The sequence below is a fragment of the Lepisma saccharinum genome, chromosome 15 (assembly GCF_977018435.1).
Source record: "Lepisma saccharinum chromosome 15, izLepSacc3.1, whole genome shotgun sequence".
NCBI lineage: Eukaryota > Metazoa > Arthropoda > Insecta > Zygentoma > Lepismatidae > Lepisma > Lepisma saccharinum.
This window is the reverse complement of record NC_139243.1, coordinates 27617204-27631239: the sequence shown is the minus strand read 5'-3', so window position 1 is coordinate 27631239 and position 14036 is coordinate 27617204. Positions and strand designations below refer to the sequence as shown.

Sequence of the window (14036 nt, the reverse complement as noted above, 5' to 3'; positions counted from 1 at the left end):
CTTCAAATGTATACCTGCACGCTGCAATATGCAGCATCTCGCAGTTCTTAGTCATGGAATCCTCTATTTCGATGCCGCTGAAAAAAAGATTTCAACCGTACACTAATTTCAAGGGGGTTCTTCAGAAAGAGAGCGATCAGCATTTACCTGAAGAACAAAAACAAGTAACTAGTCTTATACGCCAGTCGATATTATTTGATCACGTCTACTATTTGAAAGCTTCGAAAACAAAGGTTATCTCAATCGGACTTTCCTCTCATCTGGATTTCCAACCTGTGGTCAGGCTACACAGAAGCGGGGCGGCCGGTGTTGAACTACAGTTGCAGGAGTGGCACGCTCTTCAGGAATTGTTTCCAGTAATCGACAATTATATCGCTATTCCAGGTGAGCAGCCTCGTGTTTCCTACCCACTAAGTGAGCAACATGAATTGCTGATAACCACACTGTACAATCGCCGTCAGATCATTATAAGGAAAAAAAACAGCTTACGGTTCCCTGGAGATTGTGTTCATCGCAGAAAGTTCGTGGCGGAACTTTATGAACATATTTGTGTGCATCGAGCATGCGAAAGTTATGTGTGAAACAGTGTCGCCGTATCTGAAATCATATTTTGGAAACTGTGTGGAATCTTGCATTCTCGACCTTCGCGAACAATGTTTCGGTTGCACAGATATTTCCCCTGTCCATGCATGTAATAAGGAGAAGTTTGTGCTTTCCCACCTACATGGATGTACAAAACCTGAGCCTTTGTCTATACAAAAACATCGACGGAAAAAGACTTTCCAAAGAAGTGTTTGTTTTTTGCGAGAACATGCTTGTGGAAAAAATAGTGAAACATTTTAATTCAGTGGTTGCAGCAGAAAATGGATATGATAGTGACACAATTCCTTATGTGGGTGAGTGAACAAACTTGAAGAATAAAAACTTGTTAAATAACATGCTGATAAACTGGTGACACAATATAAACATTTTACATATGTATGTGTGTGTGTGTGTGTGTGCGGCTCTTTTGAATTTTGTAAATATTGGTAATAAACAGGGGTAAAATATATGTGTTGGCTTTTTTTTCACTTATCAACCCTTCAAAAATCCTCATGGTTTACATTTTTACTGGTAAAAATCGTTAATAACAACATTAATAATTAACTATATAATAAAAAAGTGTGTATTGTGGACTTGTCGGAGATAAAGCATGAGAGCTTTTCTTCACACTAGTAAGAATCTGTGTTAATAACAACATTAATAATTAACTATACAATAAAAAAAAATTGTGTATTGTGGACTTGTCGGAGATAAAGCATGAGAGCTTTTCTGCACAGCGCTGGACACGCAAAGGCGAGTATCTTTATTTTCATTCTATTTCTAACAGTGATTCGCTATTTTTTCTTGTCACTATAAAAAAAAAACTAATTCAATTTTTCTTTTATCACATCTGTCGCCATTTTGCTTGTTTTTTGTTTAATTCCTCTTTATGCATTGAGGTTAATCGAAACATAATTTTAGACTTTTACATGGAATTGAAACATAGAATGTTGCCTCCTTTGGTTGAATCGAACCTGTGACCCCCCTTTGATCACAAAACAATAGTGACGGCCATCTTGCTTATCTTACCTACTCTTTATGCATTTAAGCTAATCGGTACTGGGGCCCCACACAGCAAAACAACAGATTCTAATTTATCTTTATACATTAGCGTTTTTGCGTTGTAATCAAAAGGAGTCCAGGTTCGATATCCGGTGAAACAACTTTATGCATTACGCTTAATCGGGACTGCGTTAAAAAACGCCAACATTAACCCCCCCAGTGGAAATCAAACCCTCGACCCCTTGGTTGCAAAACTCCAAAGTCAGACATTTTATATTTGTGTATCAAGGTTAATAGGGAATAATAGTAACTCACTTCCTAATCAAATCAATGTTGTTCTGCAATTTTCCAACATTGGAACTCGAACCTGGAACCATTCGAATACTAAACACCAGTCACAGCCATTTTGTTTTGATTTTTAATATCTGTTCCTGCATAAATACTAATAGGGACTCAACACACTTTTATTATTTTATTTTAAAAACAACATCATTATCAGCCAATTTGACATTGTGAATCGAACCCGGGACCTTTTCTTTACAGCATAAACATCCTATTTCCAATTAGTTCATTTTCTCTTTGTGCACAATAGCTAATCGAAACTTTTAAACAAATACAATTGAATATCAAATTTTCACCAACATTGGGAATCGAACCCTCAACCACTTGGTTAAAACATCTCGCGGAATAAAAAACACACCGCGCCGCGCCTGGCCGCGCCGCTCCGCCCCGCTCCGCCCCGCGCCGCGCCCCGTCGCCGCCGCTGAACACAAAACGCGGCCGCCATATTGATTTTATTCAAATACTATTTATGCACAGATAGACTAATCGGGACCTATAATGGCTGGACAAAACAATTGGCCTCATTTAACTACCTAGAAAATCGAACCCGCGACCTCTTCATTGCCAGGTGACAGCATTAACCACTTAACCAACTCGATTTTCGAACTCAGCCATTTTGTTGGCTTTATGTACACACAGGCTAATCGAGACCATTCAATATTGACATCGTCGCCTTGTAATCAAGGGGTCCCAGGTTCGATACTCGGTGGAGACACATAGTGGTCCGAATCACCACTTTTTTACTGTAGGTCCAATCCAGATTAGTCTTGCCGTGCATAAAGTGGACTTAAAAAACTAACTCAATCTATCAATCAATCAATATTGACTCTACCAGCAATCGAACCCTCGACGCCTCTTGTTTTACAGAGCAATAACCTTGACCGCTAAGCTTTCGGGGGTACACCACCTTCGGCACCATCTTTAAATCATTTCTTCATGTCTTTGTATCATACGCAATGGTTACGCGCGCATTTCCTCCACACACACACACACACATAAGCATACGCACGTGTTAGGTTAGCATACATCAACAAACAACATCACAGATCCATTGCCCCCCTCCCCCCACCGCTTCCGACGTCTTCAACGTGATCAGACACGTTCTGCTGACTCAACAATAAAACCGCTCGTACTCCGCTACACCTGGATGTAACATAAGATATTTGTATTACAAAAAGTATAATGTACCATCATACTATAATAACTTATCATACAATGACCTACTTAATGAGTTTAATTATGAAAGTCTTATTAATAGAAGGGAAATAACACAACAAATATTTCTGTACAAAACAATGACTGGCATCATAGATAACCCTACTTTTCTCCAAAAGATATGTTTCAATGGAAAGAAATGTGGCTTAAGGCTGCGGCAATTGATGTCTTATGATATTCCTAAAACAGAAAGATTCAAGAATTCGCCATTATTTAGAATGTCCTTTGCATACAACAAAATATCTATATTGCAGTCTAATCTTGATTTTAGTATCTCAATCAATGAGTACAAAAAAATATTAAGACAAGTGTTTATAACATAAATTATATTGGGTGAAGCGCTTCTAAATTGCTAATTGAGTGTTATTGAGTGTTATATGATTCTATAGTATAGTTTAGTAATTTATATTACATTATATTTGCGTATGTGTTCTACCTGTCTTATGTCTCACTGTATTATATTATGTGTTTCTCTTGTTTATGTATTTCTATTTTTATTTGTATTTTTATTGGCTACCTTCTGTAAAAGGAGAAAATTTCTCTGTTGAAGGAAATAAATAAATAAATAAATAAATAAATAAATAAATAAATAACACCAGTCGCATCGAATTTTTGCTGACGCGTAGGAATGAAGTGCTGTCATTCTACTATAAACGTAGTTACTCAGGGGTACAGAAACGAATACAATTACGTATACAGGTAAAGTCAAAGTTAAAGTTTAGAGTATGTGGGGGTAGGGCCGCACATGTTATCGATGTCGGACATCTTGGAGGTGATGTGATCAGTACCACGCTCCGGCCACCTATACTCCCCCACCGGGTACCATTTGATTTGAGGCTGGGTGGGTCTTGGAGACGCTTTATGCGGGGACAAAGCCGTAAAAATTTCGCCCTTAGATCACCCACCCCGGGGTTTCCCGCGTGACAGACAGACTACAATCAAATCAGCCTAGAATTTCACGAGGGATGCCGGGGTGAACCTTATTTAATTCAGGAAAGAGTTATGACTACATGATTGTAACAAATGTATTATTTTACATGCGTGAGAAAAGTGTCATATATATATCACATCACCACGGGCATCGAAATCGGGAGTGGGGCTCGGGCCCCTTCAGTTCTCGTTTGGCCCCACCTATATTACATAACTCTTGTACACAACAGGTGGGAAATTACAAAGGTTTCTGCTCTAAAATGGGCAGAATCAATGATGTGGGACTATCACTCAGTTTGAGTGTGTTTCTTGTGCTTGTGCGTTTACTATTTCAGTATTTCCTTTTTCAAACCGACAATGAATTAAGGAAAACACATGGTATATTATGAATGAATATGTGCAAGAATAGAGGAAGAAGCATGGGAATGCCGTAGACTTCATGCTTTTGAGAGCCAGTCCATTGCAAAAGGCACCTTTGCTTCCCTTCGGAAAAGTCAAGCAGAAATTGAAAATATTCTGTTTTCAATATGCCACTGTTTTATATATTCAGAATTAGTATCTTTTTTTTACATGTGCCTGTAAACATATGTGCTACTTCATACTGCATTGATGTGGCTGGAAGTTCCGCAGTGTTACATATTTATACTAATGCTTAACAAACGTTCAAATCAATACTTGTATGTGTGTGTGTGTGTGTGTGCGTGGCTTAAGGGCCGGACGACCCAACGTCCTCGACGGCGCCAAACCGAGGCGTCCCGATTTAATAGAGCCAAATCCTTATTTTTGATTACATAAATATGGATATTTGCTTTGTAAAGAGTTGGATTTGTGTACAGAAAAATTAATTGAAGTTACTTCTCATTGACTGCAAAATCATGTAGAAATTTTAACTAAGAGACTACTGATATTCTGATATCAACCTACGCGTTCTTTCACATTAAGGTATTGAAGAAACAAGGCTATTATTTATCGTCGTTAAAGCCGTAAATATGCAACAAGGTAATGTTTTTTTATTGGTCGAAAATGGAAAGTAGTGGGTTCAGGGTAGACATTTGAGGCGGGGGGGGGGGGGGTGACAGGGTGGACAGAGGGGTGCCAAAAATCGATTTCGCCTGGATGAAAATTTTATCTTGGGCCTTCCTTTTTTACTTAAATATGTGTGATGATATTAAACTCCTATAAAGGATTGTATGCATAAGTATTATAAACCGAAGATGATAATCAAAGTCTCATTTAAAAGTTACATGTAAAATATTATGTTCTATAATTACATAATCACATTAGTACAGTGAATTTATGTCCAGCTAATAAAGTTCGATGCACCCTGATATATATGTTTTGTTGTAAAAGCTAGTTATTGTAATTACAATTTTTCAAAAGTTAACTGAAGTGTATTGTCCCCCTTAAAAAAAATGTCCCCACAAAAAAAGGTAAAGTGCTCCCCTATGCATAGCATCACGCCATGAAGGCGTATAGGAGGTGTGGGGGTAACGCCCCACACTTTCTTGATCCGGTCATGAGTGGGGGTGATGTGATCAACATCACACCCCTGACCGCCTTTACCCCCCAGGTTTTCCCCCAGGTACCCATGTTATTAGACGCTGGGTGGGCGCCGGGGCCGCTTCCATCGTTAGAAAAGTTTATTTACCAACTCGGACGACGTTTACAAACAATGAAATCAGTGGCGGCTTGTAATCACACATTCGCGATTATCTCGAAAACGGCTCGTTTACAGACCCATGTTTACTGAGACTTTTTTGCTTCTATTATCGTGTACTTTCACCTGTGTCAGTTTGCACTATTACTTTTGAGACACCCTGTATATAATGTGTGTAAAGGTAGGTAGGTAGAGGGTGTCGTTTGGTAATATTTTGCGGGGAGGCCCAGGATTTGTAGATCCGGCACTGTTTTAGGGCTTCGGTTAGAACTAGTATCCCTTGTGTAGCGTCAGGGTTGTGACTATTTCTGTGTTTCGTGTTTGGATAATAAGTAATTTTATGTTGAAGAAGAAGAGGAAGGCATTTAGAATCTTGAAAATCAAATAGTAAAGTAAGGTTTAATTTTGGAGAGTCAATTTGCATGTCCCGAACTTTCAAAATTTTTAATTTGTCCGTAATCATGTTGTGAAAAACATGTTGCATAAAGCAATGAAACGTAACAACCCTACTTGGTCACGATACCATGTAGGAGGAGAATTAAGCTTTTTATATATTTAAATTGGCGATAAGCAACATAGTAATTTGAAGCCATCGAATAGCTGTGGCTTTAAAGACATACCCACTGCGCTGCGTTCTGTATGAAGGCAACTTGTGGTGTGTTTCGTTGCTACATGGACATCTCTAAGTTTTATGGACGTTTATAATCACACAACTACTAATTTGGGGTCTGTCATTGATTTGAACTGTGGACGTTTTAACTAACTCTCTAGCCTTCTAAAAGCCTTAAATTGTATGGCTGCAGTAACACAAACCTTCCATCTGTGCCTATCCTGGGCAATATCAATCTACTCGTTTCCATCCTTACGTATGTCCTTTCCGTCCATCTCTCCATCTTCATCTTGGCCTTCCTACAGGTCTCTTACCATCAGGTTTCCCAACAAGAATCCTCTAAACTCTTCTTTCCTCTCCATTCTTGCCACGTGGATAGCCCACCTAAGTCTTCTTGATTTAAATATTCTAATAATATGTGGACATGAATGTATATTATGCAGTTCTAAATTATGTAGCCTTATACACTCACCTGTCTCCTCATCCATTTTAGGTCCAAATATGTTCGCAAGGATTTTATTTTCAAATACTCTTAATTTATGTTCCTCTTTTAATATAAGGGGACAAGTTTCACATCCGTATGACTTTCTCAGATATTATACGAGAAGATACATATATACGAAGAGAAATGTAACACGCATTTCCTGAATTAAGTCTGCTTATTATATCCTCTTTAATACTATTTACATTGTTTTAGTATTACTACTAAGTACTTGAATTTGGAAACTGATTGAAAGGAGTTGGTATCAATAATAAAATTTTGATTATTACATGATTTCGGCATGTAATCATATGTCATGTTTTCTCTTTGCTAACTTCCAAAGCTATTTCTTCAACTGCTTTTAAAAATATTTTAGCATTATTCTTAATTGTATTTATATCACCCTCTAATAAGTCTACATCATCTACATATGCTAACAACTGAATCAAGCCATTACATTTTAGTCCTTCAATATTTTCTTTTACCTTCATAACATAATTTTCTGAGGCAAAATTACAGATTAATGGAGACAATGTCTTAACCCAACATCAATTGCAAATTTATCCGACATATTAATACCCACACGAATTTTACTTTCTGTTAATTAATATGTTACATAATTTATCTGTCTTAACAGAATCATATGCTTTTTTTTTTATTAAAATCAATGAATACCTGATTAACATTTGGATTATATTCTCACTCTTTCTCAAGTGTCTATCTGATGTGAAAAATTTGATCTGTAGTTGATTTGTTACGTTTAAATACACATTGATAATCACCTTTAATATTAGTAGCACATGGGGTTAGTCGAGTTAAAAGATTGCTCGTATGATACTTCGAAGGTTTCCAACTTGGGCATCTATTGCAGTTTGTTTTATCACGTTCGTAAAACAGAGGAACAACGATTCTTTCCACTGGTTGAGAAATTTCCTCTTTATTCCATATTAAACAAATCAATTTATGAGTTTCACATATTATGAAATTCTAATCATATTCAATTAACGTAGCTGGTATTAAATCAATGCCAAGTACTCTGTTATTATTTGGCATTTTAATAGCATCTCTAAATTCAGTCAAGTTTCAAAATGCAGCATGGAGTGAAAATTAGGACTTACCAAGTTAAGTTAATCATGCTTGTCTGAGTTTCATTAGATTAAGAGTTTTACAACTAATTCAAACCTAACATTTGTATTTTTCAACAAATCTAGACTTAATCGAAATGCTACTCTTTAAGATTATGGCATTGATTTCAAGAGTACATATTGATTAATGTGCATAAAGTTTCTTCTTTTAAATAGAAAGGTATTTAATAGTAAACTTTCTTGGAAGCAAAACATCAACTAACTCTTAGATCAAGTATTTCACCTTGAAGAGGGAACAGTTAAATCTCCTTGAATATAGACCTTGGTAAAAATAAAATAAGACGACGATGGAAGAAAATAAACCAAAAGATTGAATTAATTCGCAGATGTACGAGAATATAGGAATATTTTCTAAATTAATATCTTTTGTGTTCAATATTTAACTAACTACATGCAACTTTTAACGACAATTCTTCTAATCAATTCTCTGAGAAGGCTAGTCAATTATCTTTATTAATGAAATTAGAAGGCGGATGTTCTTAAAATATTTATTCAGAAAAATATAGCAAAATATGAGTATTAAGTATGATTAAAAAAAATAGTTAAAGCTGAAGATTTCTGAGCTCTGAATAACCAAGCAATGAAGACCAATATGCAGAGAAGTTTAGGTTCATTCACCTTTAGATTCGCAGCCACTAATTTGACAGAAAACGTATTTTACCCACGTGCTGGATTCTCTCAAAGTGAGTCACGAAGGATAGTAATTCATCTTCTGTGTCCAGTAAAAATCCTTCAAATACTTCGAAGGTTTCCAACTTGGGCATCTTTCTCATCCCAAGTATTCGCTCCAAGAAATCCTCCTTCTTTTCAATAATATTAGAAAGCGTCAAATATTCCAAATTCGGGGCGCATTCCAAAAGCGAGAGCACAGTCTTTCCTGTTACTTCTGCTTCCAGGTCAACAAGGGATAAGTTTTGCATTGTATCGTGGGAGGTAATCAGTCCGCCATTTGAAGTACCTTTCCAGAAAATGGTGGGGAAGTGTAGATACAGACAACGGAGTGCTGAACATTCCTGAACACTAGAGATATCGAAAGGTTTAGCAGCATGATAATTGAAAATAGTAACTTCTGTTAGCCCTTCTCTTATATCTACTGACAAATCATCAAAACTCTCAGTTTGGAGAACCGAAGTATCGTGGTAAATGTTCACAGACTCAATGCATCGAAAGTGATTGAATGAACTCAGCGAGAAAGTAGATGGCGTATTTGGTTTGAAGGTACCGTAACTTATGTGTCGTAATTTTGGACACATCGTTATTATCATGTCGAATATAGATTCTCTCATTGCAATAGCTACAATAGATGTGAGATTTAAGGGAGATGGCACGAAATTATTATTTCTTTTCTTGGGCTCGTACCATTTCGTGAAGAGATTACTGAAGAAACAGGAACATGGTATAATTGATTCCAAGGTTTGGATGAGTTCCGTGACGGCAAGCATAGGTTCATACGACGACGAGTTATTGAAAGATCCAATTTCCAAAGACTTTAGCGTGGAGCACAGGGAACTCTTCTTCCTCTCGTAAAATTTCACAGGTTCCCCTTCCGGCAACAACTGTTCCAGTGGCGGGAATATTTCTGGAACTCCCCAGAATTTACTCTCCCACACCCTGCTACCTCCGTCAGTCTCGGTTGGATGTTTGACGAAGTTTTGAGTCAGGTAATGGAAACCTTTAGCAGTAATCGACGAATGCGACAGTTCCAAGTTCTGAAGGCGGGTGCAATTCTCACCAATCAGCTTCATAATGACGTCATCGCCAACCCAACTTAATCGAAGATCCATAAGGTACTCTGCAGATGAGAAGGTATGCCCGATGTTCTGGTAGATTTCTGGAGTAACATGTATGTGAGTTGCCTCTTTCCTACTGTAATCGAATATCAATGTCCGCAGTCCTTTTCCCTCCGATGAAGCCAAATGCATGAATTTTTCAAAGTGAATTTGCTGGAATTCGAAACCTACGAGCAAATATAATTTTCTCATACCGGTCGAGAACAGGACCTCATCCCTATACAGTCCGAACAGGTAACTCCCAGGCATATAAAACCTAGGTATATTTTCCAGAATATTTTCTCTTACGGTGACAGGAAGTTGGGAGAGAAACTGCTTCATGGTGCTTCTGTTCTTCTCAAAATTATAGAGGGCGTTAATTTCCCTCGTGCAGGAATACTCGATCATTTTGCTCATCTTCGAGTAGCATATTCCCTGGAGTGACTGACATGTTGCAGGAAGTGACCGATAAGCGGAACCTTTGTGATGCAAGCACCTCATCAATTTGCTTTTCTGGTCCATGTTTTTCTTCCTGTGAACAGATATTTTTAAAATTTGATTTAGTTGAAGAAAAATATCAATATTGATTTTTTAATATTTTCTTCATTTGTACTCTCCTTCTTTTAGTGTTGTGTGAGCAATGTCATATTTCGTCTAGGATGTGCCTGAATGTTTCGTGTTGTCTGATTTTCATGTATATAGAGGACAGATAACTATCCAAATATGTGTAGAAGCGTGTACCAAAAACAGGATATGTACTAATTAATTACTATGTTTGGTATTATTTTAAGGTAAAAAGCTCAGAAAATATTTTACACGATTATTTTCAGTCACTTCAGTGAACTGTGAAACCCGAAAATAGCTTGTGTTTTTGGAATGTTCTAAAAGTTTCCAGCGCTTTTCACAATATGTTCCCAACCTCCATAGCGGAATGGTTAGCGCAATACGCTCGTACGCTAGAGGTACCGCGATTTTTTCCCAGCCTTGACAAGGGTGTCTTGAGGAGTGTCCCTTCATCAAACGCATCACTTATTCTCATCGTCATGATTATCCAAATGTAGCAGAAAATTAACGCTGCTTAACAAAATGAAATATAATCAGTAATGACTCACAAAACTAGTAAAGATAGCAGCTTATTTTTTTAAAAAAAATTGCTATCAGCAATTCATAAGGTAGCCGCTACTTAACTGCCTTTATGTTCTCCTATCAGAGATTTTGTTCAAATAAGACACGAATTCATTTGATGTTTTTCCCACATATCTTCTTGTCAAGGCCACTTTCGGTCTCTACAAACTTTTACTACGACTTAAGACATTTTGCGGAATTAGGGTCCTACCGATAGCTTGTTCTGAAGTTTTCTTGTATTTGGATAAGAGAATTGGTTTGTTCACAACCATTTTTATGAACAAACACTGACACGGCGTTGTTACGAATACTACAGACATCCAGTGGAATATAGTGAAAGCTTCTTACATTACGCGATCAATTGAAACACGATTTGCAACCCTCACTAGATTTTGAATTTACTTGTATTCGTCATGGCCTTCTGGAAAACGTTGCAGTGAACTTCTCTTTATAACATGTTAAGGACAAGCACGGTCACATCGAATCCTATGTGGCCTTTACACTCTATGTTTTTTCCTTAATTGACAACGATTTGAGGTAGCACAAATACTCAAATTCAACAGGGAGAACATATTTTGCGAGCAAAGGCTACACAATCAAGCTTTCCCCCTCACTCCATCAAGTCTTGCCCTTCTTTCTACCTCTCCTTCGAACAGAGTGGCCCGGTTCAGTGTTGTCAGTAATATATTACTACGTATCACTAGATCCATCTGCTCGCATTCTGCTCAAATTGTACATACACAATCTAATGACAAATTTTATTTTGCACTGGAATATGCTTGCAGTCACATATATGATTTCTGTGGACAATTGAGTCTACCGAATGTTCCGCACATTTCTACCAGGCAGTTTGTAGAAATCAATAGACTTGCAACACTGATGCTAAGTCCGCCGACCGAATGAATAGCAAAGTAACAGCTCTTAAAATTTGTTTAACTGTATAGTGTGGAGATCTGGGGATTGTGGTATTCTACAACAGATGAGAATTTCTCTTGGTCGTATATAACACCGCGTGCTTCTATATGTTCAGGTGAATATATACACTATCGCTAAGCTGAGACAAGCCAACCTCGGTGGCAGAATGGCTATCACAATGCGCTACGACGGCACGGGTCCCGGGTTTAAATGGATGCTCTTTTTGACTGTCCCTTCATGAATTTAACCATATCATGACTTATCTTATCGTCGCGATTAGCCAAAAGTTGAAGAAGAGCGACGGTAATGAACCATAATCCAAGGAGCTAACTTGAGAAAAAAAAGTTTCGATTTCTAGGACAGTTTTCTATATTTTGAACAAGAATTGTTTTCGTGTCCGAAGCACTGAAAAGTCATTGGTATGTAAAAAGGTACAGTAGCTTATCCTTAAGGTGAAAGGGGATTGAATGGGAATGTTTTGTTTCCAGATATAATCACTGAGTCACGTTAATTAATACTAATTATTTGGCGTTGTACAGAGATTTCTACCTTGTTTTTAAAGATGTTTGACGAAAATATATGCTTAGTAATTCATGTAGTCAACTCCAGGTACCAAGCAACCGTTATGGCAGCACATTATTTGGTAATTGTTGCTGGTATCAAGTTGCATTCTTGGCAACAATCACTGTCCATGTTAATTAATGTATGTAAAGATTTTTTTTAAGAAATAGAAAAGTATTAAAGAGTGAAATTTTTGGGAGCAGGGCAACCGTACCGTATCATATTAGTTTAATGTTTTGACAGTGGCGGCGATTAGGGATGGGGGGACATGGGGAGCAGTTCCCCCACCCCTATTCACACTTTATGTCCCAGTACCATGATATCTTAATGCTAAGCCTTGTCTACCAGTGGATTTGATCCAAAATCATCTGCCCGAATTCCATTTTCAATACCATTCTTTCTAATTGCAGTCAGTAGAAAATAAATTATCCTATCCCCTTCAATTAAGATGCCTAATCGCCGCTACTGTGTGCATCCATTTTTGAACAACAAAAGCAACATGTAAGTAACAAGCGCCACGTGAACGAAACACTGCATAAAACAATGTATTACGTTCTCACCAATATCATAATGGCGCTACGACATTAGGGATCCCTGATTCGAATCCCGGCCTGGGCATGGATGTTTGTGAGTGTCCATTCATCAATTTCATCATATCATCATCACTCATTCCCATCTTTGCATATTAGCCGAAAGTGGCACAAAAGCGAAGTGAAATAAAGTAAATAAACCAATCAGCCAATATCATAAGAAATGAACCCCTGATTCTAAAAGCACGAAACAAAAATCAATCTCAAGAGGAAATCATAAGGTATGGATATGTTTTAGTGACTTTAGGACGTGAATTACATAGTTTCTTACATATTTGCTGTTTTTGGTGTCAGAAACCAACTTTTACACCAATTATAAAAATTAAAGAAGATATTTGAATCTTTCTAATTTAGTTAGGATTTATGGTAGCTCTATATAACAAAACCCCTAATTTAGTAAATGTTCTGCTCTTTCATTTTGGTTATCTTCAGTTTTTATGTACAATGCACCGTTCTCGAGATATTATATTTTGTTCATTTTTAAGTCGAATTCTTGTCGCCACTTTCCAAGATGGCGGATATTCCCCAAAACATTTGGATGGCGGATTTCCGGTTGAAACCGTATATTTTCTCTACTATTGATTGACTTGATTTATTTTATTTCACTTTCCCTCCACTTTTAGCTAATCGCGAAGATGGGGATGAGTAATGGTATGATGAACTTGATGAAGGAACATTCATGAAGAATATCCATGCCCAGGCCAGGTTACAACCAGGCACTCCTTTTGTCGAATCGCTCTTTGCTAACCTCTCCGTCAAGGAGATATGACTGTCGTAGTTGAAGAATCATCGCAAGTACCACGTGCTCAGACACCGAACTGGAAAGGAAGGCAAATCCGTTTCAATGTCGTGATATAACGTGAAATGATACTGGACCATATTAGTGATGACGTCACAGTAGACGACTTATAGCACGATTTGAGTCCAAACAAATGGGGAACGTGGTTTTCTCTGATCCAAAATCATCGAATTTACCATTGCGAAGGGTAACTTTAAGAATCATGACAGCAGTTAAGAAACAAAATTGTGATGTGTATCGTACATCCATGAAAGGATGAGATTTTGGAAAATACGTCGATGCACCGTATACAGAGCACAAGTTAAAGAATAAC

General features: G+C 37.5%; 1 protein-coding gene across 1 annotated transcript; it reads right to left on the bottom strand.

The window, feature by feature from the left end:
* Positions 1 to 8501: 8501 nt before the first annotated feature.
* Positions 8502 to 12403, bottom strand: LOC145999436 (uncharacterized). Its single transcript, XM_083136396.1, has 2 exons — positions 12323 to 12403; positions 8502 to 10265 (listed from the first exon to the last, which is right to left on the bottom strand). Exon 2 carries the CDS (start codon positions 10253 to 10255, stop codon positions 8600 to 8602), a length of 1656 nt encoding a protein of 551 aa, XP_082992522.1. The 5' UTR covers positions 10256 to 10265; positions 12323 to 12403; the 3' UTR covers positions 8502 to 8599.
* Positions 12404 to 14036: the final 1633 nt, after the last annotated feature.

Coding starts and splice junctions, on each gene's coding strand:
- LOC145999436 (XM_083136396.1), bottom strand. CDS start 10,255: ATGGACCAGAAAAGCAAATTGATGAGGTGCTTGCATCACAAAGGTTCC.